Source organism: Pleurodeles waltl, chromosome 10 (genome assembly GCF_031143425.1).
Source record: "Pleurodeles waltl isolate 20211129_DDA chromosome 10, aPleWal1.hap1.20221129, whole genome shotgun sequence".
In the NCBI taxonomy this organism is placed as follows: Eukaryota; Metazoa; Chordata; class Amphibia; order Caudata; family Salamandridae; genus Pleurodeles; species Pleurodeles waltl.
Genome location: NC_090449.1, coordinates 578,448,853 through 578,474,935, shown reverse-complemented (window position 1 = coordinate 578,474,935; position 26,083 = coordinate 578,448,853). Strand labels below are relative to the sequence as shown.

At 43.6% G+C, this 26,083-nt stretch overlaps 1 protein-coding gene across 4 annotated transcripts in view; it reads left to right on the top strand.

The window, feature by feature from the left end:
• ADCYAP1R1 (ADCYAP receptor type I) overlaps positions 1–26,083 on the top strand; it is an 813,459-nt gene that overhangs the window by 596,772 nt on the left and 190,604 nt on the right. For all 4 annotated transcript variants that reach the window (XM_069211038.1, XM_069211037.1, XM_069211036.1 and 1 more), the window contains exon 5: positions 530–568. In XM_069211038.1, coding sequence (XP_069067139.1) covers positions 530–568 — 39 coding nt within the window. The remainder of the gene's footprint in view (positions 1–529; positions 569–26,083) is intronic.

Genomic DNA, 26,083 nt, shown 5'->3' with positions numbered 1-26,083 from the left:
CTGAAATTCCTCTAATTTCCGGAGTTAATGTTAAATTCTGATGAGAATCCGTAGAAGAAATGTCGTCACCCATATGGTCCACCTGGTGGAGGAAAGACCTCTATAGTTTTCTTCTACGGATTTAGCATTTCCTCGAGAAATCTGAGGTATTTCCAGTACCACTCAACCCTCCGAGTTAACAATACCAGGGGGCTCAGTTCTCCAGAAGATCAGTAGCCAATATCTTTGCTAAAATCACTAGGAGAGATTTGAGAGAACCAAAGTAACGTTTCACACCTCATAACGCTTTATGGGGTTGGAAACAGGGTTATGGGTCCCATCTGAAATTACGGGTCTCTCATAATGAGGACGACAGGCTTAAACTGGAAAGGTCAAGGAATATTATTGCAAGGTATTTCTTTCCAAGAGGCATTTCCAATTAAATCTACCATAAGTAAATGCAATTTAACTGTACAGACTTAAGCATTCTACGATGACCCTGTTCTTCATTTCGTTCTCTAATACTTTCTTTTTTTCTTTTTCCTTTCAGGGTGGAACCAAAAGGAAGATATTGGGGACTCTAGTTCCGGTAGGAAGAGAATATTACATTGATTTACCACTAAGCATGCACACACACACACACACAGGCACACCAACAGACGTACTAAACATAAACTATACGCAATACACTAAACATTGATAGAGCGGTCCGTAGTAATAATTTACCTGCGTTTGGACGCTCTTTAGGCCGATGAATCTTTTGACTTAGTGGGAACTCTTTGTACTCTTAATCGATCAATCTCATCAAAATCAATAATCAATAACGAACATAAGCAACACCTTGAACGACATAACACTTTACAATTAATCCAGAATACATTTCGGCGAACCCTGACCTTTCAGTCAGGAATAACCACACCAGTTTATTGCAAAGTTAGTGAATTTATTTCCCTATATTAACAAAGCTAGCACAATATAAATGTGTCTCAACACCAAATGATAAACATATATGAACATTAATAGCTGTCCATAACGTCGAAACAAGTGTAATCTATGAAGCATTTGAATCACAAGGCATTCGATAATGGCAATGCAAATCACTAATACGATAATCTGTAATGAACTAATGGCATACATTTAGTCAGCATAACAAGATCTCAAATTGCATCGTGCGACATATGGAATCCTCGTCTAACCTCAAATTAGCATCGGCATGTGGGACTTCATGCAAAAACAATTTAGCAACATTAATTTAGAAAAACTCCTAGCTAGGGCCTTTATCAAAATCAGCAGTTGGTTACCTAAAAGAAACACAATGCAATTTTACAATTTCCTTTCATATTTACCAATTACGATCAGCATACAAGGAAGTCTTCGTCTCACAGGTACCGTTCTTCAGTCAGCATGGGTACCGTTTCTCGATCGGCATGGGACAGGACAAAGGGGCAGGGGTGAACGGGGCAATTGCCTCACGGCGGCAAGGTAAAACTACTATTTCATGCAAAGGGATCAAATTGAAGTTACAGTCTCTAGGGCAAGAATCATTTAAAGTCTCTTTCTCTCGATTAGAGAAAGAATCAAAGTCTCTCAAAATGGCATTGCAGCAAGGTGGGCCATAATAGCTACGAAGTCAAAATGGCGTAGTGTCCGGGTAATGGCCGATAATAGCTCCCTTCTTCTCGTGCACCTGGGTTTTTATAGACAACAGTTCAAGTCCTGTAGGGTCTCCATTGGAGGGTTCATAGGTTAGCTTCAAATTGACCAATCAAAAGCGACAGTTCTCAAGCTTTTACTTAAGCATACATTATCCTTGGAGATGGGTACGCAAGTTGCAACATTGTCTCCCAATTAGCTTACTTTCAGAGCCTCCATTGTCCGCACCTGCAAGTCGACCTTGAATTAAAGGGAAAATATGCCAGGCTGGCACTAACTTTAAGATAAGCATGTGAACAGTTTCTGTGGAAAAGTACAGCTTCAAGCAAAAATACACGTTTATTAGCACAGTGGAAAAATACGAGCATCTAAACCGTGAGACCGGGCAACTAGGCCAAAGCCTCCGCTAAAGTAATGCTAAGCTAGACATTTCAAACAAGCAAATCGTAGCACACGTTTATGATTATGTCGGATTAGTGCAATTCTAATTCACCACGTTATATAAAGCACGCGTATAAATGATGGCAAACTACTCTGAGGGCACATTTTGTCCCCGTACAATCTTTATTAGTTCGGTTAATGTCACACATGATTATTTCAGCACTACGTTTAAGCGTTAATAAATCAAAACCTTCATTTTCTGCTTCATCAATCCCTCCTCTGATGACTACTTGTCATCACACCAAACCACGCCCACAAATTTTATTCCATTAAAATTCTGTCAGTTCCATTTTCCTTTTAGTTCCCCTAGTTTGCGCTTTGTATTCTTCTGCCATTCTTTTCATAATTTTCTCTTCTTTTCTTCTTTTAATTCTTTCCACAATCATTATTATTCCCCTTTTTATTCCCCAAATTCCAAATACACAAATTATTACTATTAATATTCCTTCTATTATTTTCAATAATATTCCATTCCAAATTCCCCCAATCCAATGTCCCACTGAAGCAAGTCCCTTTCCAACCTTCTCCCACACTCCTGGTTCTTTCAATTCCTTCAAATCTGCACTTTCCTTTGTTAGATTAGCAAGCATAGTTTTAATCTTCACACTATTATCCGGTATATAGGTACAACAGTGACGTGCACCAATCATTTTGCAAACGCCTCCATCCTTTGCTAAAAGAATGTCTAAAGCAAGCCTATTTTGAAGAGTCATAGCTCTTTCCGCTGCAAGTTCAGCATCTATCAGGATTATAGCACCTGAAAACTTTGTCAACATGTTATCTACTATAGTAGACAACTTTCGTATCTTGATGGAATTCAACACGACTCCCAATGAAGGAATCATGGCTCCAAATATATCACCTACCACAGCAGCTGCGGTCTCTCTTTTCTGGATACGATGGGATCCAGATGTCTTTTGAATCATCGATACGTCATCCAGTTGATAAACCTTTGGGAACACTATACCCAAATAACATCTCCCCCACCATCCCTTTGGAAGACGATAATAGGCATTATGCCCACAAATGTAATATACACCTGGAATGACAGGGTCAAGTCCGTTCATCATGAATGTCCATTTGGCCTTAAAAATAAACGTATGTTTACACTCACTCGCTCCTACAAAAATATTGTCATAATAAGATTCACCTCGATATATACAAAATTTCCCTACATGCCAAGCATCTAAAGCTATTTTCCCTTGTGTCTTTATAGCAGCAAAATCATAATTATCTACTGAAGTCCTCTTATGTAGCTCTTTTTCTAATTTCGCCTTCATTTGTGCCCTTCTATCATCTGTGCGATCTAAAAAGCTTATTTCTACAGCAGAGACTGAGCAAGTAAGGTTCTCCCTATGAGCATGAGCCGTTTCAAAAGGTTGCATTGGCTCGAAAAATTCCCTCATTATTTTAGCATCCCAATCTTTAGCAATCTGGCTAAGCTGCGCTATTATAGGAACATAAGCAAAGGTAACATCATAATTCGAGTAAAAATACTGTATGTTAGTTTGACCATAAAACCTAGACATTACTATACTACATGTAATCCCATATGTAAGAGGCATGTGGTGATAAGTTACCCCTTCCTTTACTGATGTCGGTATCTGTGTACACACATAACAATCCTTCACATCCATAGTCTCAACATACTCTGTTAGCAAGCGATAGAAAACGTTATATGAAAGCTCTTTCTTATCGTGCAAGAGCCTCTCATCTAATGCTAGTTTTTTCAATGGTGTTAGTTCAGTAACAGTAACAGGAGCAATAGTAGAAGCCTCGATATTCTCACTTTCACCTTTTCCATGCATTCCAATCACAATTGCCATTATTATTATTACACATGTAATTACCAAGCCTATACACACATATTTACAATATTTCTTTCTATTATTTTGCGTAGCGTACCTAGTCATGATCTGTATAGAATCAGAGAGCTAGAAGCACCTATAAATGAAACTATTTAGTAATTCAGTCACAAAGCTGAACAAGCGCAATGTTCACACCGTCTTCTTCAAAGGCCAGTCACTTATCGGTTAGCAGCATTTGTCTCAATTCGGCAGTAACTCAGTCTTTATCAGTTTAGCAAGTGTCTCATCCGGTTTAACAATGTCTCAGCTGGTTGTTTCTTTCACGTTATATTGTAGCAAGCAATATCATTTACTCTTTCAATCGACAGAGTCTATGAAACTTTTCTTTTCTATTGGTATCTCTTCTTCTTCTTCGTTCTCGATGCTTAGAGATACAAACTCGTCAGTCCAATCATCATTGACTGCATATGCCCATTCAGGACCGGAATACCTCCTGTTTGGTATCCTTTTTCTTTTCAATTTTGCTTCCCTTTTCGACTCTGCTTCGCTGGTACTTTCCTCTTTTGTCAAGTCTTTTTCCTCACTTGACGATTGTTCCACGACAGTCACTTCTTTTCTTTTCTCTTTCACTTTCGGCCTTCCTCCTTCGTTCAAACTTTCTTTACCCTTTTCTTTTATTGGTGAGATACTTAGTCTTCTCTTTGCACCATGTCCATTTGATGGACCTGCGATCTTTTCTGTGGAAGCTTGAACCTTTTCGTTCTTTTCTCCCTTATCCCCTTCTTCCGGGGAATCGATCACGTTCTCTTTTTCTTTTTCTGTATCGTCTGCTTCTGGGAAAGCCCTCCTCTGATCAGGCTCTCCTGACTCTTCACCTTTTCCGAGCCCTTCGTCACCGTTACTTTCTTCAGGCTCTTTATCACTTTCAGCTGCTTCAGGCTCCTTGTCACCTTCAGCTGCTTCAGGCTTTTTGCTACCCTCAGCTGCATCAGGCTCTTTGTCACCTGCAGCTTCTTCGTCGCTGTCTGAACTTTCTCCTTGGTCTCCCCCAAGTGAGTTGGTGTCTTCGTCGTCAGAGAATCTCTCTTTCTCTCCCGTTTCTGCCTGCTCGCCTTCAGTTCGGTTTTGTTCTGTCTGAGCACTCAGCACTGTTTTATCAGGCACTGGTAGTTTCAGCGCTTCAACTTCCTCATCTGTGGGACACAACACCTTCTTTGTGTGACTGGTGTGAATCCATTTGGGAACCCCCGCACACTTCACAGCGGTAGTTGTCGTCAGGATCACTTGAAAAGGGCCTTTCCAACGGGGTTCCAGACACGACTTTCTCACGTGCTTCTTTACCACGACCCAGTCACCTGCTTTCAGTGTGTGTCCTGGACCTTGGATCGGTGGCAAGGTGGTCGCTTCCACCTGGTGAGAGAAAGAGCGAACCACGTCAGCCAGTCCCTTGCAGTAGTCTAACACCATATCATCTGTAATATTCAAAAGCATGTTTGCGGGAACTGCAAGAAGTCTCATAGCCCTGCCCATGAGAATTTCATGCGGAGACAATCCAGTCTTTCTATCAGGAGTGTTTCTCATTGACATTAGCACTAAGGGCAATGCGTCAGGCCATTTCAAATTTGTCGATGCACATATTTTTGCCATTCTTGATTTCAGCGTACCATTCATCTGCTCCACCAATCCTGAGGCTTCAGGGCGATAGCTACAGTGCAGCTTTTGCTCAATGTTCAGCGCTTCGCAAAGTAACTTTATCACCTCGTTATTGAAGTGACTTCCCCTATCTGATTCTAAAGAGATCAGGAATCCAAAACGTGGTATCAACTCCCTCAACAATAGCTTGGCAACTGTAAGGCTGTCGTTTCTACGTGCGGGGTATGCTTCAATCCAGTGACTAAAAATGCACACAATCACCAACACATATTTCAGACCCCCATGCACAGGCATCTCAATGAAGTCCATCTGCATTCGACTAAAAGGACCGCTTGCCCTACCAATGTGACTCGCGCTCACAACTGTTCCCTTTCCTGGGTTCATCTGCTGGCAAGTGACACATCGATGGCAAACTGCTTCTGCAGCTTGACGAAATCTGGGGTTAAACCAATCAGTTTTGAACAATCTTATCATGGCATCTCTCCCTAGGTGAGCTTGCCCATGATAGAACCGCGCAAGCTGTGATAAGAGACTATTTGGCAAAACATATTTTCCCTAATGTGAAACCCATAACTCGTCTTGTCTCTTTATACATTGTGATTTAATCCAGGAATCTCTTTCATCCTCCCTGACATTATTTTGTAATGCTTTTAGTTCATCTATTGTATCTACGACCTTCAAGGCAAATGCCTCAGCTGGTTCGAGTTCTGGCTCATTTATTGTATTCCAATCATCCCTTAGTAATATACAGTTCAAGGCACAAAATCTTGCGACTTGATCCGCATATGCATTTCCCAGAGACACATAGTCCTGTCCTTTCGTGTGAGCACTACACTTTACCACTGCAACTTCAGCTGGCACTTGAATAGCATGTAACAATTCCCTTATTCTCTCCCCGTTTTTCACTGGGGATCCTGAAGAAGTCAGGAACCCTCTCTGTGACCATAGTTGTCCAAAGTCATGCACAATCCCAAACCCGTATTGACTATCAGTGTAAATGGTAACTTTCATCAATGCAGACAGTTGACATGCTGTGGTAAGGGCTACAAGTTCTGCTACTTGTGCAGAATAGACTCCTTGAAGCCATCCCGCTTCCAAGACCCCTGTTACAGTACATACAGCATATCCTGCTTTCAAAATCCCCATCCCATCTCTTAGACATGAACCATCAACAAAAAGAATTTGGTCATTTTCATCAAGCTTGGTATCCTTGATGTCCGGTCGAGGTTTTGTGCAAAATTCAGTCACCTGAAGGCAGTCATGCTCGACGTCTTCAGCGTTCTCAATTTCGGCATTTTCTCCAGGAAGCAAGGTTGCTGGATTCAACGTAGTGCACCTTTTCAGCTGCACATTCGGTGAGCCCAGAATTATCGTTTCATACCTTGTGAGTCTTGCTCCAGTCATGTGTTGCGTTCAGGAGCGGGTCAAAAGTATCTCAACTGAGTGAGGGACCATGACTGTTACTGGGTGTCCCATCACTATTCCTTCACTCTGAGTGAGGCTGATACCAACTGCTGCTACGGCGCGCAAACACCCTGGGAGTGCTGCTGCAACCGGATCCAAAGTAGCTGAAAAATACGCTACTGGTCTGTTCACGCCACCATGGGCTGGGTCAAGACAGACAAAGAACATGCATCACGTTCATGACAAAACAATGTGAAAGGCTTCGTGTAATCAGGCATACCTAAAGCTGGAGCCCTGCACATGCATTCCTTTAGTTCAACAAAAGCATCCATCTCATCTCCTTTCAGCTCAATTTCATCCAAGGCATCCTTCTGGGTCAATTTCAGTAGAGGCTTTGCTAGAGACGAGAAGTTGGGGATCCACTGGCGACAATATCCCACCATTCCCAAAAACTTCCTCACCTCCTTCCTTGTCTTTGGTGGACTCATTTGGAGTATACTTGTAATTCTTTCCTTCATTATTCTCCGTGACCCTTTCTCTATTTGATGACCCAAGTATTTCACTTTCTTCTGACAGAACTGTAATTTGGAAGGAGACACCTTATGTCCATTCCTTCCCAAATGGTTCAACAGAGCAATGGTATCGGCTGTGCAGCCACTTTCTGTCTTTGATGCAACCAGTAAGTCATCAATGTACTGTACTAGAATTGACTCGAATGGCAATTCTAATGCTTCCAGGTCTTTCTTTAGGATCTGATTGAATATTGACGGTGACTCAGAAAACCCTTGAGGAATTCGACACCAACTGTACACTCTGTCTAGGAATTTGAAACAAAAGAGGAATTGGCTGTCCTCATGAAGAGGCACAGAAAAGAATGCTTGTGACAAATCGATGACTGAAAACCATTCAGCATCGCAAGGAACTTGAAACATTATCACAGCTGGATTCGGTACGACAGGGCAGCACTTGACTATGATGTCATTTATTTTCCTCAAATCCTGCACGAGTCGGACCTTTCCACTCGGCTTTATTAGTCCCATTATTGGTGAATTACATGGACTGCTTAACACTTCTTTCAGTACCCCCTGCTTTACAAATTCGTCAATGAGTTGAGCAACTTTCATGAGGGTATCTTGTGGCATGTGGTATTGTGGGGTCTGGGGAAAGATTGCATTGGGCTTTACAGTCACTTTTACTGGTTCCACTCCTTTCATCAATCCCACCTCTTTTCCCTGTCATGTCCCACACTTCCTTTCCGACTGTTTCCCGTAATTCAGCTGGGATGTCTTCTTCAGTTATCATCGGGAAAAGACAAATCAGAGGATACTCTTCATCTACAGTTTCCACCTCATCCCCCTCTACACTGTCCTCTTCTTCCCCGTCACTGCTCGTCTGGATTGTTATTCCTTCGTTCGAACACATGATCGAACAACCCAATTTGCACAATAGGTCTCTTCCTAATAGTGCTATCGGGCTTGAGTCACATACCACAAACTGTTGCACCCCTTGATAGTTACCGATGCTGACCGGTACCGGATCTGTAATTGGGTTCGTCAGATGTCTGTTTGCTACTCCCACCACTTGAACTGTCCTCCCTGAGAGTGGCAGATTTGGGACTTCACTGCTCTTAACTGTTGAACGTGTGGCTCCCGTGTCAACCAAGAATGAGACACGATGACCCATTACTCTTCCCTCTACGTACGGACCCCTTTGATCAACTTCCAAGGATGCCGCAAGCACACAATCTCCTTCTTCTCCTGAACTTTCACTCTCCCATACGTTATTTATTCCACTCTCACTGTGTAATGGGAACTGTTGTACGGTGCCATTTGTACTCATTACCTGACCCGTTACCTGCGGAGGAACCATCACTTGCTGCTGACTCATTGGTGCCAATGGTATTTGCATTTGCTGATTAGGTACCATAGGTAACTGCTGTTGCATTGGCTGCATTTGCGTCATCTGCATACGAGGCATCTGCATCTGCTGCGGCTGCATAGGTTGTAATCCCTGCAATTGATTTACAGTCTGAAAATTTGGGCTTGGACCTCTCAATTTCGGTCCCCTCATTGTCTGAAATGCATTGACATCATTGTTTTGCTGACCAACACTTACACCTGCACCTACACCTACACCTACACCTGCACCTTCCTGCACCACCATCGGGCACTCGCGTTTCCAATGACCGACGATTCCGCACACGTGACACGGAATCACCTTCTTCATCGCCTGCACACCCGTCACAACAGTGTTCAAATCCGGACCATTATTCACAAAACCTCCTCTGCCTCTGCCTCTGGCCTGTGGCTGAAACGCCATGTTTCCCTGCAACTGCAACTGCGGTTGCGGTACCTGCTGTTGGAACCCTTGCATCCCTTGCAAGCCTTGCAGACCTTGCAAACCTGTTTGAGCTGCCTTAAGCTGCATCATCATCACCTTCTCTTTCAGCTTTTTCTGTTTTACCTCAATTTCGTCGCTACAGTATTTCGCATAAGTCAAGACCTCATCAATCGGTTTCGACTGCCAACAAATCAAATGCGACTTTATCATCTGACTTATCTCTGGCCTCAGCCCTTCCACAAATCTGAAGACAAAATGGAGCATGTCCTTCGCCTCTATGGTTTCCGTGCCACTGTAATTCTTGAACGCCTTCAACAACCTCTCATAGTAACTATGAATCGATTCTTTAGTCTCTTGGGCAGTTCGGTCAATCTTCTGCCAATCCACGTTTTTCGCGGGTACCTTCGTTTTCAAATACTCAATCACCTTATAGTACAAGCTCATCACCAAAGGTGATGGTACACCTGTCTCCCTGTTCCTCTCTGGTTCACTTGTCGGCCAACCTACAGCTCTTTTGCAATCCTCCCACAAATCTGCCGGAACCACAATCTCAAAGAGAGTGTTCAGGTCTTCCCAAAGACACTTTGCAAGCTTCACAAACCTATCAGTCTGCTGATACCATTCAATCGGTTTCTCTCTTAGTTTGGGAAAATCGTCCGTAAAGGACTGAATGTCGCTTCTGTGCCATGGTACATGTACTAATTTTCCCCCTGCTGTCTCCCTCATTGGTAACATTGTTACTGTATCACTACTCTGCGGTCTTTTCTCATTGTGTTCTGTAGCACTGTCCCTCCTCTTTTCCTTCCTCTTTACCCACCTGCTTTCCCATTTGTCTAAGCACCTCCACACTTGTGCACTCTGCAGCAATTCTCTAAGGTGTGTCTTCATGCCTGCTGACCTCATGTGTTCAAAATCTGTGGTCCCAAAATCTAACCTGTAGCTCCTGCTCAAGTGTTTCGTCTTGTCTATGTCAACCCCGTTTCTGTCAGCTGCTTCCTGCAAGCTCTTATGTATCTTGTTCACTTCCTTCGTAATCCTGGGAGATAGATACCTCAGTTCTTCTTCCGTGTAGGACTCTAACCTGTTCACACCCATAGTCCCTTCCACCAATTCTTGTGCTTCCATGTTCAACCTGACCCTATTCATATAGTCTTCTCCTTTCCCACTAGCTGAATTTTGTGTGGAATTCAGACTGTTGAACCACTGTGTCAGCTGTTGCGCATTCACCCCCATCAGGGTAGCGTTCACATCGACTGCCATCGATGGCTGCGGCAGCTTTTTAGTGTTCGATGTGAGAGGTATTATCAGTGGGGGGCTTGACCTCACCAGTGTTGACTGAGCACATACGGGACTAAACTCCATCAAGGACCCAGACCCAGTTGGCTGAGCCGCTATCGGAGTTATCCCTGGAGTGTTTTCTATGCACCTTCTTTCTGTCCCATTCGGCAGCATTGATCCCTGACTGCCCGGACCCAAGTTAGGCTGACTATACAGAGGTACCGCTGGACCTACAGTAATGGGTAGTGATATCGCATCTGGGTTTTGTCCATTTCCCATGTTCTGAGGCATGTTCATTCCCACACCATGGGTCATCATTGCCGGCATGCCCATCTGGCTCCCCGTCATTTGAGCATGTGCGTTTCCTCCCTGCATCTGCTTTTGAGGCATCAAAAACTGAGTTGATTCAGCTTGTGCCATTGTTGGGTTGTAACCATTCTGTACTCCCCTTACGGTTGGATCTAGAATCATTCCTGCACCGTTATCACTACTGTAGTACCCTGGCATCTGCGGCTGATAATTTTCTGCTGGTTTCAACACGGGCACATCTGGATATATTCTCCTAACCTGCGGTATCTGCGGGGTGAACAGCAGACTCGGGTCCTTTGATCCCGATGACGCTCCTGAACTCTGTGTTTCATTGTTCTGTACCGGTGGTGGAGGGGCAGAACTGGTACTTGGACCTTGTCCATTCTCTGCATAAGGCGGTGGACGGTCGTTCAGCAATTGCATTATTAATTCCTCATCCTCTAACTCCTCTTCTCTTCTCAACTTTTCCTCGTCCTCTCTATCCTTGGAACACTTTCTGTCTGTCTTACAGGTGGCTTTCTTACCTGTCTCTTCTCCTTCCTTAGTAATTGCGGGGAACAATTTTATCCCCTGCAATACATCTGACCTCCACACCTTCTGTGCATTATCCCACCTAGCGTCCGCTAGTGTCTTTTCTACCTTCCTCATTCTGGTCTGGAACTTCCTTTGCTGTTGCTGTCTGGCGATTAGTTCCCAAATTGCTAGAGCCTCAAACTGTGCTGGTCTTGGAGGCACCTTCATGTCATACATCGTGAATCTCAAATTCTCTAGAACCCTTATATTGAATGTCCCATGTATCGGGAACGCTACGCTCCCATGTTTCTCTGTCAACTTATGCCATTGCTTTAGCCAAAGGCACGGAGCTACCCCCTTCTCTTCCATTACAATGTAAGCTGGTGTCCCCTCGGGCGGCGTCTCCTCTCCTACGCTCGCTTTAATGTAAGACTCCCCCTTCATCGCGCTCCTGAATGCTTTAAAGAATTTCATTTTTCTCCGGCTTTTATTTAACCAAGTTTATAATCAATAGGTAACTTTAATTTCACAAAAATTTGTAATCAATAGGTGACTTTAATTCCCGGAATACTCTTCACCTGCCTTTCCCCTTCCAATCGTGTCCCACGGACTGCGTCCAATCCGTGCGCGACCCTTCTCTGCAACCAACCTATCCCAGCGCGGCTCTTAGTGACGTCACACTCACACACACTGCGGCTGACAAAGCCTCGCGGCTAGTCTTCCTTCACTCACCTCCTCTCGTAACAACTTCTGCATGTATCGCGAGCTACCAAAAAATAAAACAGATCTGTCGGTTTACTACAGGAAGGGTAACACAATCGCTTCAGGACCTTAGGGACCTTTCACTAGCCTCGGGACTTTTCACTAGCCTCTGGCCGCTATTCCGTCTTTCTCAGTCCCCACATTCGCAAGCAAATCTGACCCGCAGACCTACTCTCAACTTGTCAATGATCTGTTCTAGTGCACTTAGAATCTTGTCAAAGCCCGAAGTCGAAGTTTCTTTCACTCCCTAACACACGTACCGACTCGTTGACCACGCCCGATCAACCTACTAAACCGCCCAGACCACAACATGGATCAACATACTCCGGAGTCTCTTGACCTCGCAGGGCCCGTCTCAACAACAACAACCACGTGGACCTTTTTATGCACAAAGCGCCACACGCACATGAAGTTCGACGACTTCCCTACTCTCACACTCGGAGCCGCACCTCCGTTATTTCTATGAAGTTCGACAACTTCTCTACTTCTACACTCGGAGTCGCACCTCCGCTATCCTTAAAAAGAAAAAATCCTCGCAACCTTTTCACACACCCTGCGGCAATAAGCTGTGCAAGCGCAAAACCCTAACTTCACTCATACCATCACTAGTACCGGCAACGCTGATTCCACACCTCCGTTCTCTCCATTCGCAAGCTCCGAGATCCCGGGAAAGTCGCGGTGGACCTAGCCCATCATCATTTTGTCAATCTATTTTATCCAAGAAAAATCTAATTCAACCTCTCGAATGGGGTCTCAAAATGCGTAACCGTTAATTCAACACCATGTACTTTAGGAGTACAGGGTCCCAAAAGACGTAACCGTCCTCTGCTACCATCTACTGATAGAGCGGTCCGTAGTAATAATTTACCTGCGTTTGGACGCTCTTTAGGCCGATGAATCTTTTGACTTAGTTGGAACTCTTTGTACTCTTAATCGATCAATCTCATCAAAATCAATAATCAATAACGAACATAAGCAACACCTTGAACGACATAACACTTTACAATTAATCCAGAATACATTTCGGCGAACCCTGACCTTTCAGTCAGGAATAACCACACCAGTTTATTGCAAAGTTAGTGAATTTATTTCCCTATATTAACAAAGCTAGCACAATATAAATGTGTCTCAACACCAAATGATAAACATATATGAACATTAATAGCTGTCCATAACGTCGAAACAAGTGTAATCTATGAAGCATTTGAATCACAAGGCATTCGATAATGGCAATGCAAATCACTAATACGATAATCTGTAATGAACTAATGGCATACATTTAGTCAGCATAACAAGATCTCAAATTGCATCGTGCGACATATGGAATCCTCGTCTAACCTCAAATTAGCATCGGCATGTGGGACTTCATGCAAAAACAATTTAGCAACATTAATTTAGAAAAACTCCTAGCTAGGGCCTTTATCAAAATCAGCAGTTGGTTACCTAAAAGAAACACAATGCAATTTTACAATTTCCTTTCATATTTACCAATTACGATCAGCATACAAGGAAGTCTTCGTCTCACAGGTACCGGTCTTCAGTCAGCATGGGTACCGTTTCTCGATCGGCATGGGACGGGACAAAGGGGCAGGGGTGAACGGGGCAATTGCCTCACGGCGGCAAGGTAAAACTACTATTTCATGCAAAGGGATCAAATTGAAGTTACAGTCTCTAGGGCAAGAATCATTTAAAGTCTCTTTCTCTCGATTAGAGAAAGAATCAAAGTCTCTCAAAATGGCGTCGCAGCAAGGTGGGCCATAATAGCTACGAAGTCAAAATGGCGTAGTGTCCGGGTAATGGCCGATAATAGCTCCCTTCTTCTCGTGCACCTGGGTTTTTATAGACAACAGTTCAAGTCCTGTAGGGTCTCCATTGGAGGGTTCATAGGTTAGCTTCAAATTGACCAATCAAAAGCGACAGTTCTCAAGCTTTTACTTAAGCATACATTATCCTTGGAGATGGGTACGCAAGTTGCAACATTGTCTCCCAATTAGCTTACTTTCAGAGCCTCCATTGTCCGCACCTGCAAGTCGACCTTGAATTAAAGAGAAAATATGCCAGGCTGGCACTAACTTTAAGATAAGCATGTGAACAGTTTCTGTGGAAAAGTACAGCTTCAAGCAAAAATACACGTTTATTAGCACAGTGGAAAAATACGAGCATCTAAACCGTGAGACCGGGCAACTAGGCCAAAGCCTCTGCTAAAGTAATGCTAAGCTAGACATTTCAAACAAGCAAATCGTAGCACACGTTTATGATTATGTCGGATTAGTGCAATTCTAATTCACCACGTTATATAAAGCACGTGTATAAATGATGGCAAACTACTCTGAGGGCACATTTTGTCCCCGTACAATCTTTATTAGTTCGGTTAATGTCACACATGATTATTTCAGCACTACGTTTAAGCGTTAATAAATCAAAACCTTCATTTTCTGCTTCATCAACATCATTGTGTACTATTATTACTGGCAATGATACCTACTACTGGATCAACAGAAGCAATTTATTGAACCACCAATATATGTGGAAGCTATCACGGCCTCAATGCACAGCGGCAATACTTTGCTGTTTGTATCACCAAGTCACGGAAAAGGCGATTTTTAAAGAGATGCGGTTGGTTTCATATTTGTAACTGTTAGCAGAGATGCTGTTTAAAACTACTTTATATAGGTAATAGTTATTTGTAGGCATGGTTTATGTTTTCTGCGGTCTGTTTTTATTTGGGTATAATCAATGATCTTGTGTGGTATGGTCACTATAAACATTACAGTGCAGGCTCAGAACATATTTTACACATGATAATATTATTTGTGTTGGTCCACAAAATATTCCATTACCTCCAGAGAGTCTTCACTAAGTGTTTCTATTTAATCTTCAATTCAAATTCACTGTATTTTCCCTTGAATTTTTTTGAATATTCAGAAAACCTTTTTCAGAAGATACTTTCCCTGTGGGCATGGGTAAGGCCAAAGGAAGAGTTAATGGGTTTTCAATGTGCGCCTCTGTTAGACCCCTAATACATGAGGGATTGTGATAAAAAAGAGGGAAAACAGAAAGAAAGACAGAGAGGAAAACAACAACGAACCAGGTTGAGCAACATGACACTAGAGGATGGCGGGCCGGCCCTCAGAGAGAAAGGGAGCACATCAGTGATGACAGCTTGACTGTGGTCCCCACCTCACCCCTGTAAGTGCTACACACTGGAAGGTGCGAGTAGAAGTGCTGAATGGGAGCCGGGCGCATACTAACCTCCCACTGACCTCCTGCTGGCCTTGATGACGGAGACTTCAGCTGCCTCTTGGAAAAAAGGGCCTGTCTGGAGGTGGTGATTTGAGTGATTTAGGCGGCTGGCGAGGAGCGCAGTGTGCTGGAGGTGCAGCTGACTACCGATTTCACTCTTGTAGTTTGCACCTGCTCAATGGTGCTGTCTGAGGTGGCATTCCCAGGCTCCCAGGCTTTGACTCAACTTCAGTTTGCGCTGAATTAGCGTAAATAATGTCGCTATTTCAGAGCAAACAGAATATAAATCTGGGCCTTAGGGGCATATTTATACTTTCTGATGCAAAACTGCACTAATGCAGTTTTGCATCAAAAAGTTTTGCACCGGCTAGCGCCATTCCTGAGCACCAGCCGGGCGCCGTATTTATAGAATGGCACAAGCTGGTGAAAAGGGTGGGATAGCGTAAAAAAATGCTAATAGCCGGGTGGGGGTGGCGGTATGGGAGAAGGGGGTTTTGCACCAAAAAATGTCGTTAGGCTGGTTAGAGGCAAAATCCATACCACATGACTCCTGTCTTAGAAAAGACAGGAGTCATGCTCATCACCCCAATGGCCAGCACAAGGAACCAGTGTCCCCTGGGCATGTCCATTGCATCCTTTGCCATGCCCAGGGGGCCCCAAGTTGGGCCTCGATGGCACGTTAATTTAAAAAAAAAATACTTACCCATACTTACCCTGCTTACATGGTCTGGTGTGGGTGGGGGTGTTCCTAGGGCTTGAGGAGGGCACTTGTGGACCCACTCCATTGTGTTTAACCATGGAAATGGATCCACAGGTCCCCTAATGCCTGGTCTGACCCAGGCATTAAATAGTGGTACAAAGCAAGATTTGCACCGTTATGTAGCCCCTCTTCCCACCTGTGCTTCATTTTAGCTCGGGGCTAAATATAGGACTACGGGGTTAGCACCAATTTTTAGATGGGAACACCTACCTTGCATCTCATTGACGCAAGGTAGGTTCACACATGTAAAAAATGGTGTTAACTCCAATATTTTGACATTAGACATGTCTAACGTCAAACTATATATATGGAGTTAGTTAGGTGCTGAATTTGCGTTTAAAAAAATGACGCAAATTCGGTGCAAATGGATTATAAGTATGCCCCTTGGTATTTCGTTTGGTATTTCTTTTGGGCATCCGACTAACTACAAACTGTCAGCATAGTGACATGCCTGTAAGGTGGATATAAAGAGGGTAACGCAGCTGGATATTACTCAGTCTCAGACTGCCTCCAGGATTGAGAATAATAGCAGTATATCTTGCAGACGGAGTGTGGGCACTTTTAGCACCCAAGGTGGGCCCCAAAGGGGTAAGGCAGTTTCTCAGCCTCTCATTACAGCAATAAACTCCTTGAAGAAAGTGGCAAATATAATCCCAGTGCAAGTTAGTGGGTTACATAGGAGGAATGCAGTGCCCCATTCACAGAAGACTATGAACTCCTTTGTAGCCCTCTTCGTGGCTCTTGCAGCTGACACAGTTGCACTGAGTATTGAAGAGACAACTGCTCAGGCCCAGGTCCCATCCAGAAAACAACACAAGACCCCTCCTATTCTGCCATGGACGTGTCCACTTCCGGAAACCCCTCTGTTTTAGTGGAGACGAAGACTGAGATGCCTCTTACATCTGATTTGGCTGTTGCTGCTGCTCAGGATGGGGGGCTAATCAACAAGAAAGGTCGGCTTGTTTGGTTTCACCTTTTTAGTTATCTCTGCCAAACCCTCTTGTGCCCTCTCAGCTTGGTACTGTAGAAGATAGGCACCGTTGGCATCACAGGCTGGGCCTGGCGAAATGCAAGAGGCATTTTCTTTCCTTCTTAGATCTATCTGACAGCGATTGGGAGGAAGTAGATCAAGCTGCACAAATAGTACTGTTTCCCAACGACTCATCACTTCTAGAAAAAATCTCCTCAAACACCGGCCATGTTCTCAGTATGCCTTTTATATCCAAGAGAGTGACTGGTTTAGAGGGCGATTCCGCAAACAGATCAGTGAAATTGGTGAGTCCTGCTTTTGAACAAGGCATTATCGACCCGACCCCTGATAATGAGGGGGATGTGGGAGAGTTGGTGTGGGATCCGGATGGCATGGAGTTGAGCCCTACTAACTTTTTACCCCTGGTCCCAATTCCCTCTGCTGTGTCACCTACTCAGGCCCAATCTCAATTTAGTGATTCAACCTCACCATCCCTATCTCTAACAGAAGGCCAGCAGTCAGGGTCTTGGATAGCACTCGAGGCACCAACAGTGCCACGATCTAACATCTTCTGCTTCAGCAACAGGAAGAATATAAGAAGGACACACTGGCACTAAAGGCGGCTCATCTAAAAACTCAAGTGGTCATTTGGAAGCTTTCTAAGAACATAAACATAGCTTCAATCTCGAGGGATTGCAGGTGAATCATCTCAAGTGGCCCTTCAGAAGGGGGTGGAAGGAAACAATGAAAACATTGCTCATTAGGATGAGCAGGCTGCTACACTCTCATCCAGGGTGGAAGACCTTGAAAATAGGTCACGTAGGAATAACCTTCGTTTCCCGGGGGTTCTAGAAGGGCTGGAAGGGGGCGACCCTCATGGGCTTGTGGTTCACCTGTTTTGAGAAGCATGTCCCGCTTTAAGTGACTGGGATATTGGCTGCATGATCCAGAGGGCTCATCGATTTCCTCTTAAACGACACAGCAAGCCATCTCGATATCATTGGGCAATCTTGATATATATATATATGGAACTTCATCCTACGCCAAGAAATTGATTGAGCTGCTACCCCTAAGCTACCGGTCAAAGCCTGGGGGGTGGAATTTTTTTATCCGCAGCAATTTTACCAGCAAACAGTTGTGAGGGGATGGCAGCTTCGGGGGTTTATTCCAACACTCCAAAAGCTTGGTTCAGTCATCTTATTAATGGAACTGGCAACCCTCCGGATTCGCAAGGAGTGGCAGTCCTATTTTTCTATGACGGCCTAAAAGTTCAGAGGCTTATGTCGAAATGGCAGGACAGGGGATGGGAGAGAGTTCTCTGGGTTTGACATGCTTTCCAGTTTTCTACTGGGAAGCTTCTTGTACAGGGGTGAACTGGGTTAGGGGCCAGGACTTGCTCATTGGACTGGGATTCACCCACTGAAGAATGGATTTGGGATTGTATGGGTGTTGAAATAGTAGCCCGGGGATAAGTGAGGCCCCTTGTGTCTGTCATGCTCTCCAGATTATCTGATCAATTGCACCCCTGGGGTGCTGGCTTGTGGTTGAGGTTTCTTCTTCTCTCATTTGGAAGTTTTACGTGGATTGGTTGGGGGATACAGGGTTGCAAAATAAAAAAGAGGTTTTAGTTCATAATTCTTGTTGGGTAAAGGTATCATGTAGACCGATTTTTCATTGCCTGATAGGGTGTGCTGGATGTCTGTTCAAATATGTCAAGGTCTAACCAGGGGAGTGGTCCTGACCAGTGAATTCATACTCTTTTCTAGAATAAGCACAAGCTAATAAAAGCAGTGCTACATTATCTTCTACACTTAGTTGTGCTACAGGAAATCCATCTTCACCTCACACAGAATTCCCTATTAGGTGACTTGGTGTACCAGGTCCTGGTCTCAGCTTGCTTTACTTCCTCGCAGAGAGGAATTGCCTTATTGGCCCAGTATAAGAGCAGGACACTTACAGACCTTTGTGTATATCTGGGTGGACGATGGCTTATTGCAATGGTTAACAGGGGCCAACTTTGCTCCATGCTTTGTGTTCTGTATTGGGCCAGCTCTGATGATCCTGGGTCTTTAAAACCTGTTGGCTAAGCTATATCTATGTTCATAACCATTGATAATATGCAGCGACTTTAATGTCACTCTTAACCCATGTGTGGACTCCTCTCATGGGGGCCAAGGGGAGAAATCCTAGCGCCGAGTTTCTATAGGTCTAGGAAATTGGCTAGAGCCTCCCTGCTTCAAGTAATTGAATCTTATGCTTTGATAGATGTTTTGCGGTATCATCGGATGAGAGAACGCGGTTCACATATTTCTCTGCCTCGTCTAAGTCTTTCTCTCGGACAGATATATTTCTTGCTAGTCAAAACTCTTTTGTCTTATCTCATTATCTATTTGAATCCTAGGGTTGTATCAATCATAATCCCTTGTCCCTTTTTCTCCAGGGAGAGGGGTCAGTACTAAATCTTAAATCACGGTCTTGGACGTTTGATCAGAAACTCCTTCTGGATTAAACATGTACCCATTCTATGACCAAGGAAGTAAGGCTATTTTTTAGTGTAATAAGGGCTCAGTGTCTATTCTTACAGTATGGGACACTTTTAAAGCCTTTTGTAGGGGCCATGCCTCCAGAAGCAGGCTGCATTGGTAGACCAATATCCAACGCACTCTCATTCATCTGGATATTCTGCTGGCCAGCAGGGTAACCCTTCAAGATTGGCGATCTTTTGAGTATCTGAGTGATCAGATGGTAATAGCTCAGTCCTCTCTTAAGGAATTCATGCTCCAAAATATTATGAAGAAGGCTTGAGGCAAACAATTAACTTTTTTTTAAATAGCAGGGAAAAGGGCTTAGTATTGCTGTTTTAAGTTTGGGATAGAGCCAACTTCTGTGCTAGCTCTGAGATTAAGAGCCCCTGTGGGAATGTAGTGGCCGATCCAGCTCTCATCAGGGAGGAGTTTCGTTGTTATTAGCAGAAAACTCTATGACAAGGAAGTAATCCCCTCAAAGGGGATAACGGACTGATTTCTCCAGATGTATCATCATTGGAAATTGTCCCTGCACTGTGGTTCAAGTAGAAGGCTTGATATTAGCTTTGGAAATGGAAGGTGCTATCAGCCAGTTGGCACAAGGCAAGGCCTGTGGTCCTGATCAACTTCCACTGGAATTCTATTCTAGACTGCCACATTTTATGGTCCCGGTCCTCTGTGATTTACTGAACTCTTTGATTTACTTGGTAAAGTTCCTGAGTCATGGACCAAGACCAATATAGTAACTTTTCCCATAAAAGGGAAGGACCCCCTACTTTGTAGTTCATTCAGGCCTATTTCTTTAATCAATGCTGATTCTAAAATTTATACTCTGATTCTGCGCAACAGGCATGCAACGGTGATCACAGATCTCATTGCTGAGGATCAACATGGCTTTGTTCCTGGGTGGCATGCTACGATGCATGCTAATAAAGTGACTACTGCATTGGAAGTAATGTCTGCTCAGAGAAGCCCGGTCAGAGCAATAATGTTGGATGCTGAAAAGGCCTTCTACCGGGTGTCGTGGCCATTTCTCTAGGCCATTGAGGCTGAATCAAGGTTTGGTCTGTGCTTTATTACTCAGGTTCAACAGCTCTATCAGAACCTCACAGGTCGAGTGCTATGTCTAGGGACTTCTTCGGACATAATTCAGATAAACCGTGGGACCTGCCAGGGATGCCTTTCTCTCCCCTTCTCATTGCACTCTATATAAATCCTTATATTCAAGACTTGAAGAGTTTGCAGGATATTGTTCCCTTGCAGATACATCAACTCGAACTTAAAGTGCTTGCCTATGCAGATGATGTCATTATGACTTCCGCCCCGGAGGATTCCCTGATTGCCCAGGCTCCTAACCCGTTGCTCTGATGGCATCTATTTATCGATATTGGCTCTCATGAATGCCTAATTATGGACATCGATGAGAGGCAACACCGTATTAAGTGGGTATGGGAGCCATTTAAGGGGTTTCTAGCTCTTCTAAATGCTCGTCACAACCAATAACTCCCCTCGGCTTTGTCTTTTTTTCTGCCTATTCTTTTCTATTTACTGTACTGTATCTGAGATACATCCCGGCACTCCAAGATGATAGGGTTGGTGTCCTATTTTCATAGGGATATTAGATGGATATTCATTTCTCTATCTATCTTTCCATTTGAGTCATAGCCTCAAGAAAATAAATAAATAAATAAATACATCAATAAATAAATAAAGGAGGCATTACTAATTTAATTTGTAATTCTGGACCTGATTCTCATGGTTATTCCTCTTTTCCTTCAATACTTCGCCCAGGTACTCCACCTGCTGTGGTTGAATGTCACATTATTGACCACAGAATTATGGACTTTTGCATAGATGGCAACAATGAAACTGATTCCCAATATATTATCAAGATAAGTGTACATCTACTATTACAAACGCCACCACTATGTTATTTCAAAGTCAGTATTGTTGTCCTGATATATGTGTAGGTCGCTATTTCGACTGTGATATTCTGTGCAAGATTATGTGGGGCATATGGAGCAAATACCTCTGATCTGCAGATTACAGTGCAATTTGTAAACCTGATTGAGCTGTAACCGCTGTTCCCAGGGACCTCACAATGAGGCTTTTTTTCATCATTACAGTGCATCAGTTTTCTGGTAGAGAGGCCTGACAAAGAATATAATTCCAGCTGATAAATGGTTCTTGAATGTTGATTTTATGCCTTTAAATTTGATGTAGGGGACCCTTAAGCTTCTCTCATAATGGAGTCCCTCTCTTAGCTTTTGTGAAGTAGGCCAGTGCACCACTCCTTCCGAGTAGTACTTTCACTCATTCTTCTATTTGTTCGCTCTTGTGAACTAGCTCATGGCACCAATTAGCCTTCCTGTTTCTACATGGAAACATACAGTACACACAAATCAGTCCATCCTCTGATCGAAACCAGTATTTCATGATTTTTTTGGCAGGAAATAAACATTCATTGTACCAGGTGTGCTCAAGATTCCTGCACGTAGGCACTCACCAGCGTTCTGTTCGCTGTCTGCACTATAACAGCTCAGATTCACAGATCAGTGCAGCAATTCAAACAATAATAAAGTGAAAACATAGCACAAGAAACAACCCACACAAAATTATAAAAATAAAGCAACATTTAATAAATATTTTAAGACCAAAATGAGAAAAATCCAATCAGTAGAACCCGAGCTATAAAATGTTAAAGATGTGCGTGAAAATAGAGCCAAAAGGCATAAAGCGCCAACTGTGGTTATCGGGTCATGCTGAACCGGGACCAAATCAGAAGTTCAGTTTGATTAAGTTGTGTTGGGAGGCTTTGTGGGGCCTTGCATCAGTTTGCATTGGTTCAGGTGAGCTATGTGGCATAACTTTGTGGGACTTCGTGTCGCTGTGCACCAGCTCCAAAGGAGCTGACATTTTGGCAGGGATGCTTTGCAGGGCTTTGTGTAGTTCAGCATTGATTCCAATGAGAGTGGCAGCTGTCCAACGAGGCTTTGTGGGACTTGCCATTGTGTTGCTTCAACCACATTTGGGCTGGCAGAGCACCTTCAGGCCCACTTCCAAGGGTTCAGAACTGGGGTCGCACTACTTGGGCTCAAAAGACTAACCGCTGGCATAGTGCAGGTGTTGGTTTGAAGATGGTGCAAGCCTGTTCTGTCACTGAGGCTTTTGATCAGGAGGCCAGCCAACTAGCCCTTGGAGTCACTCTGATGGTTCTGGCTTCAAGATGCAGGTCCAGTCCTTCTCACTCAGGCAGGAGGACAGCAGGGCAGCAAAATAACATTTCTCAACGCAGCAAAACAACACAGCAGGCCTTCCTCTGGGTCTTCCACAGGTCCAGCTTTATACTGAAGAGTTGGATCTAGGGGTCCAATATGTATACCTGGTGCCTACTTTGAAGTAGGAGAAGCTTCTAGAGCTTTACACCCACCAGAGGTGTTTGGAATGTCCTGGCCCCCTACCCTGGCCCCAGCTTGTCTAGGGTTAACCCTTTGTGAGGGTGCTCAGGCCGAGCCTTTGTGATGGCAAGTGTGGTATGTGAGAGTTCCTCCCCCGGTAAGTCAGGGTGTCCCATCCTGCCAACACCTAGCTTCCGTTTGTCTCACTGTTTGGCAGAAATACACAAAGACCAACTGCCTGCTGCACCTAGTTATGACCCAGGAAAAGGGAATCAAGCACAAAATGGTTGGTGACAAAAATTAGGAACTTTCTAAACGTGGCATTTTCAGAATAGGGGCTTGCAATCTGACTTTACCATTAAAAAGGGCTTTTAATCACAATTCCATAGACACCAAACTTGACTTGTCTTACCTGTTTCCAAATGAAAATTAGCACTGATTAAATTTAGTAAGGTAACCCAATGTTATCCTATAGGAGAGGTAGACCTTGCAGTAATGAAAAATGAATCCAGGAGTTTTTCACTATCAGGACATGTAAAACTCAAGAGTACATGTCCAACATTTTAAATACACTGCACCCGCCCTCTGATCTGTGTAGGGCCTAACCAGGGGGGGCATTTGTATTGAGAAGGATGGTTTGGGCCTGGCAAGAGGGTTACCTGGCCAGCTCAAAGTGACACTTAAAACTCCACACATAGGCTCTGCAATGGCAAGCCTGAAACATGTTTAAATGGCTACTTAAGAGGGTAGCACAATCAGTGCTGCAGGCCCACTAATAGCATTTAATTTACAGGCTCTGGGAATATGTAGTACTGCTTTACTAGGGATATACACGTAAATTAAATGTGCCAATCGGGTATAGACCAATGCTACCAAGTTTAAATGATAGAGCACAAACTCTTTTGCAATGGTTATCAGTGGTAAAGTGCCTAGAATCCTAAAGCTAGCAAAAACAAAATCAGCAAAAAGAGGAGAATGGAAGCAAAATGTTGGGGGAAAACCATTCCACGGATGCCAGGTCCAACACAAGGCAATTGTAGTAATGCACATGCTAAGACAAGTAGGTATGTCTGCTTATTTATGCACTGGAGCAGTCAATATGACACGTGAGGTCACTATGCTCCCCCAAGGGTGTCCAGGCTCACAATGGATCCCCTTGAATGAGACTTTTTGGACCACCTCGTTAACCCTATCAGATAAACTCTACTTACTCTATTTAATTTAAATAATGTGTTCAATTGGTAACATAATCTGTCAATTAAAGCAGTCAAGACTTCAAGACTGCAAGGCGACAAGGCCTGTCACACAATGTAATTTAAGTCAATAGATAAACCAATTTAATACTTGTGCTGTACACAGAATAATAAAACTCTATGCCTTTCAGCAGTGATGAAATAGAAACTCACACGGTTATGATGGAAAGAAAAAGAAACGTTTAGCTTCATTTGTACCGCAAAAGGGGGTCAGGTTGGATCGAAGGGCTGGTGAAATAGGATGTATATTGGTTCAAAGGGGGTGAAAAGCAGCAGGTGTTGAGATAAACTGGTCAGAAACTAAAGAAATGGCTCATATTTGGAGGAATAGAGAATGAAAGATCAGAGTCTGAAGGGAGAACATGCAGGGGATGGATTCATGACTCAGGTGCATTTGGCAAAGCAAAAAAAGAATGAACAGAAACATACAAAGTTAGTGGAAAGAGTATATAGAGAAACACAAATATGCATCCATTAAAAAACTACAAGAATGTAATATTAAAGGCTTAAAGCAAACTAATGTAATGCTATGTTATACGGAACTTCTAAAGCGTACGTTTACCGACCAGTTTCATGGTCATGAGAACACTGGCACCATAACGGCAATTCAGGTTAGTCATAGGCTTGCCTGAAAGCCATGTTTTAGCAGGGTTTTAAAGTGCTCATAAGAGGTAGAGACTCTTATGTTGTCTGGAAAAGAGTTCCAATCACCAGGTACCAGGCACCAGCACGGCGAATCTGGTTCACCCCAATCTTTTTCTTTTGGACTTGGGAACCTCTAGAAGGTTGTGGTGATAGCCTGATCAGGAAACTCTGAAAAGATAACCTTTTGAATTGAGGAGGGCAAATGTCATTGGGGGAGCCAGATTTAACCCTTGTCAACAGCTTTGACACTGCATTTCTGGTGATTAATGGAAAGACAGTAAGGAGAGATGGGTTTCTCTCTTCCTAAGGACCTGGACTGAAAAGGGAACTACTGTCTTTGATTGTCAGAATTTTTTCAATGATGAAATGGTTCAGTTCATCACACAAATTTTGTGTAGGGACCACAAGAGTATCTAAGCATTCCGGGTTAGGTCGATCTGATACTGTCTCAAGTCGAACTTTGGGTTTATTTTCAAAATTTACAATTTTATTTGAGAAGTAGGTAAATTTAGCTTCCCACATTAGTTTCTTGTAGATCTTCAACTGTAGAACGAATTTTTCCTTTTCATCAGGGGCATAGCTCTTATGCCATTTGCGTTCAGATTGGCGCAAGGCTAGTTTGACTTATTTGAGGTCCTCTAAAAACCATTTAGATGCCTTGTGGTTGTGGATGGGGTTCTTCCTGCACAAAGGAGCATGCATATCACGTGCTACACTTAGCCAATTCGGTATCACTCCACAAACTCCGCGAGGAACGCAACCTGGGAAGGTAGGGACTGTGCCAGAGAGTTACATAAGGCTTTGAGATTAGCATGTTTCCAATTCCTGGACAGAATGCCAGGGCAACGACCTGGGTTCCTAAGATAAGGAACGGACACCCTGAAATTAATTAAATAGTGATCTGAACAAGTGCAGGGTGTCACAGGGAGATTAGAAATAGAGATATTAAGAGACCAAATCTGATCTAAGATGTGGCCCTTGATGTGAGTGGCTGTGGACACCCTCTGGGTGAAATTCAAGCTGGCCAGTTACTCAGTCAGGTTAGATGAGGTATAGTCGCCATTTGGTTCATTAGACTATAAACTAAAATCGCCATGAAGAAGAGTGTTAGCATAGTCTATGGCCAGAGCAGCCACCGAATTGGTCAGC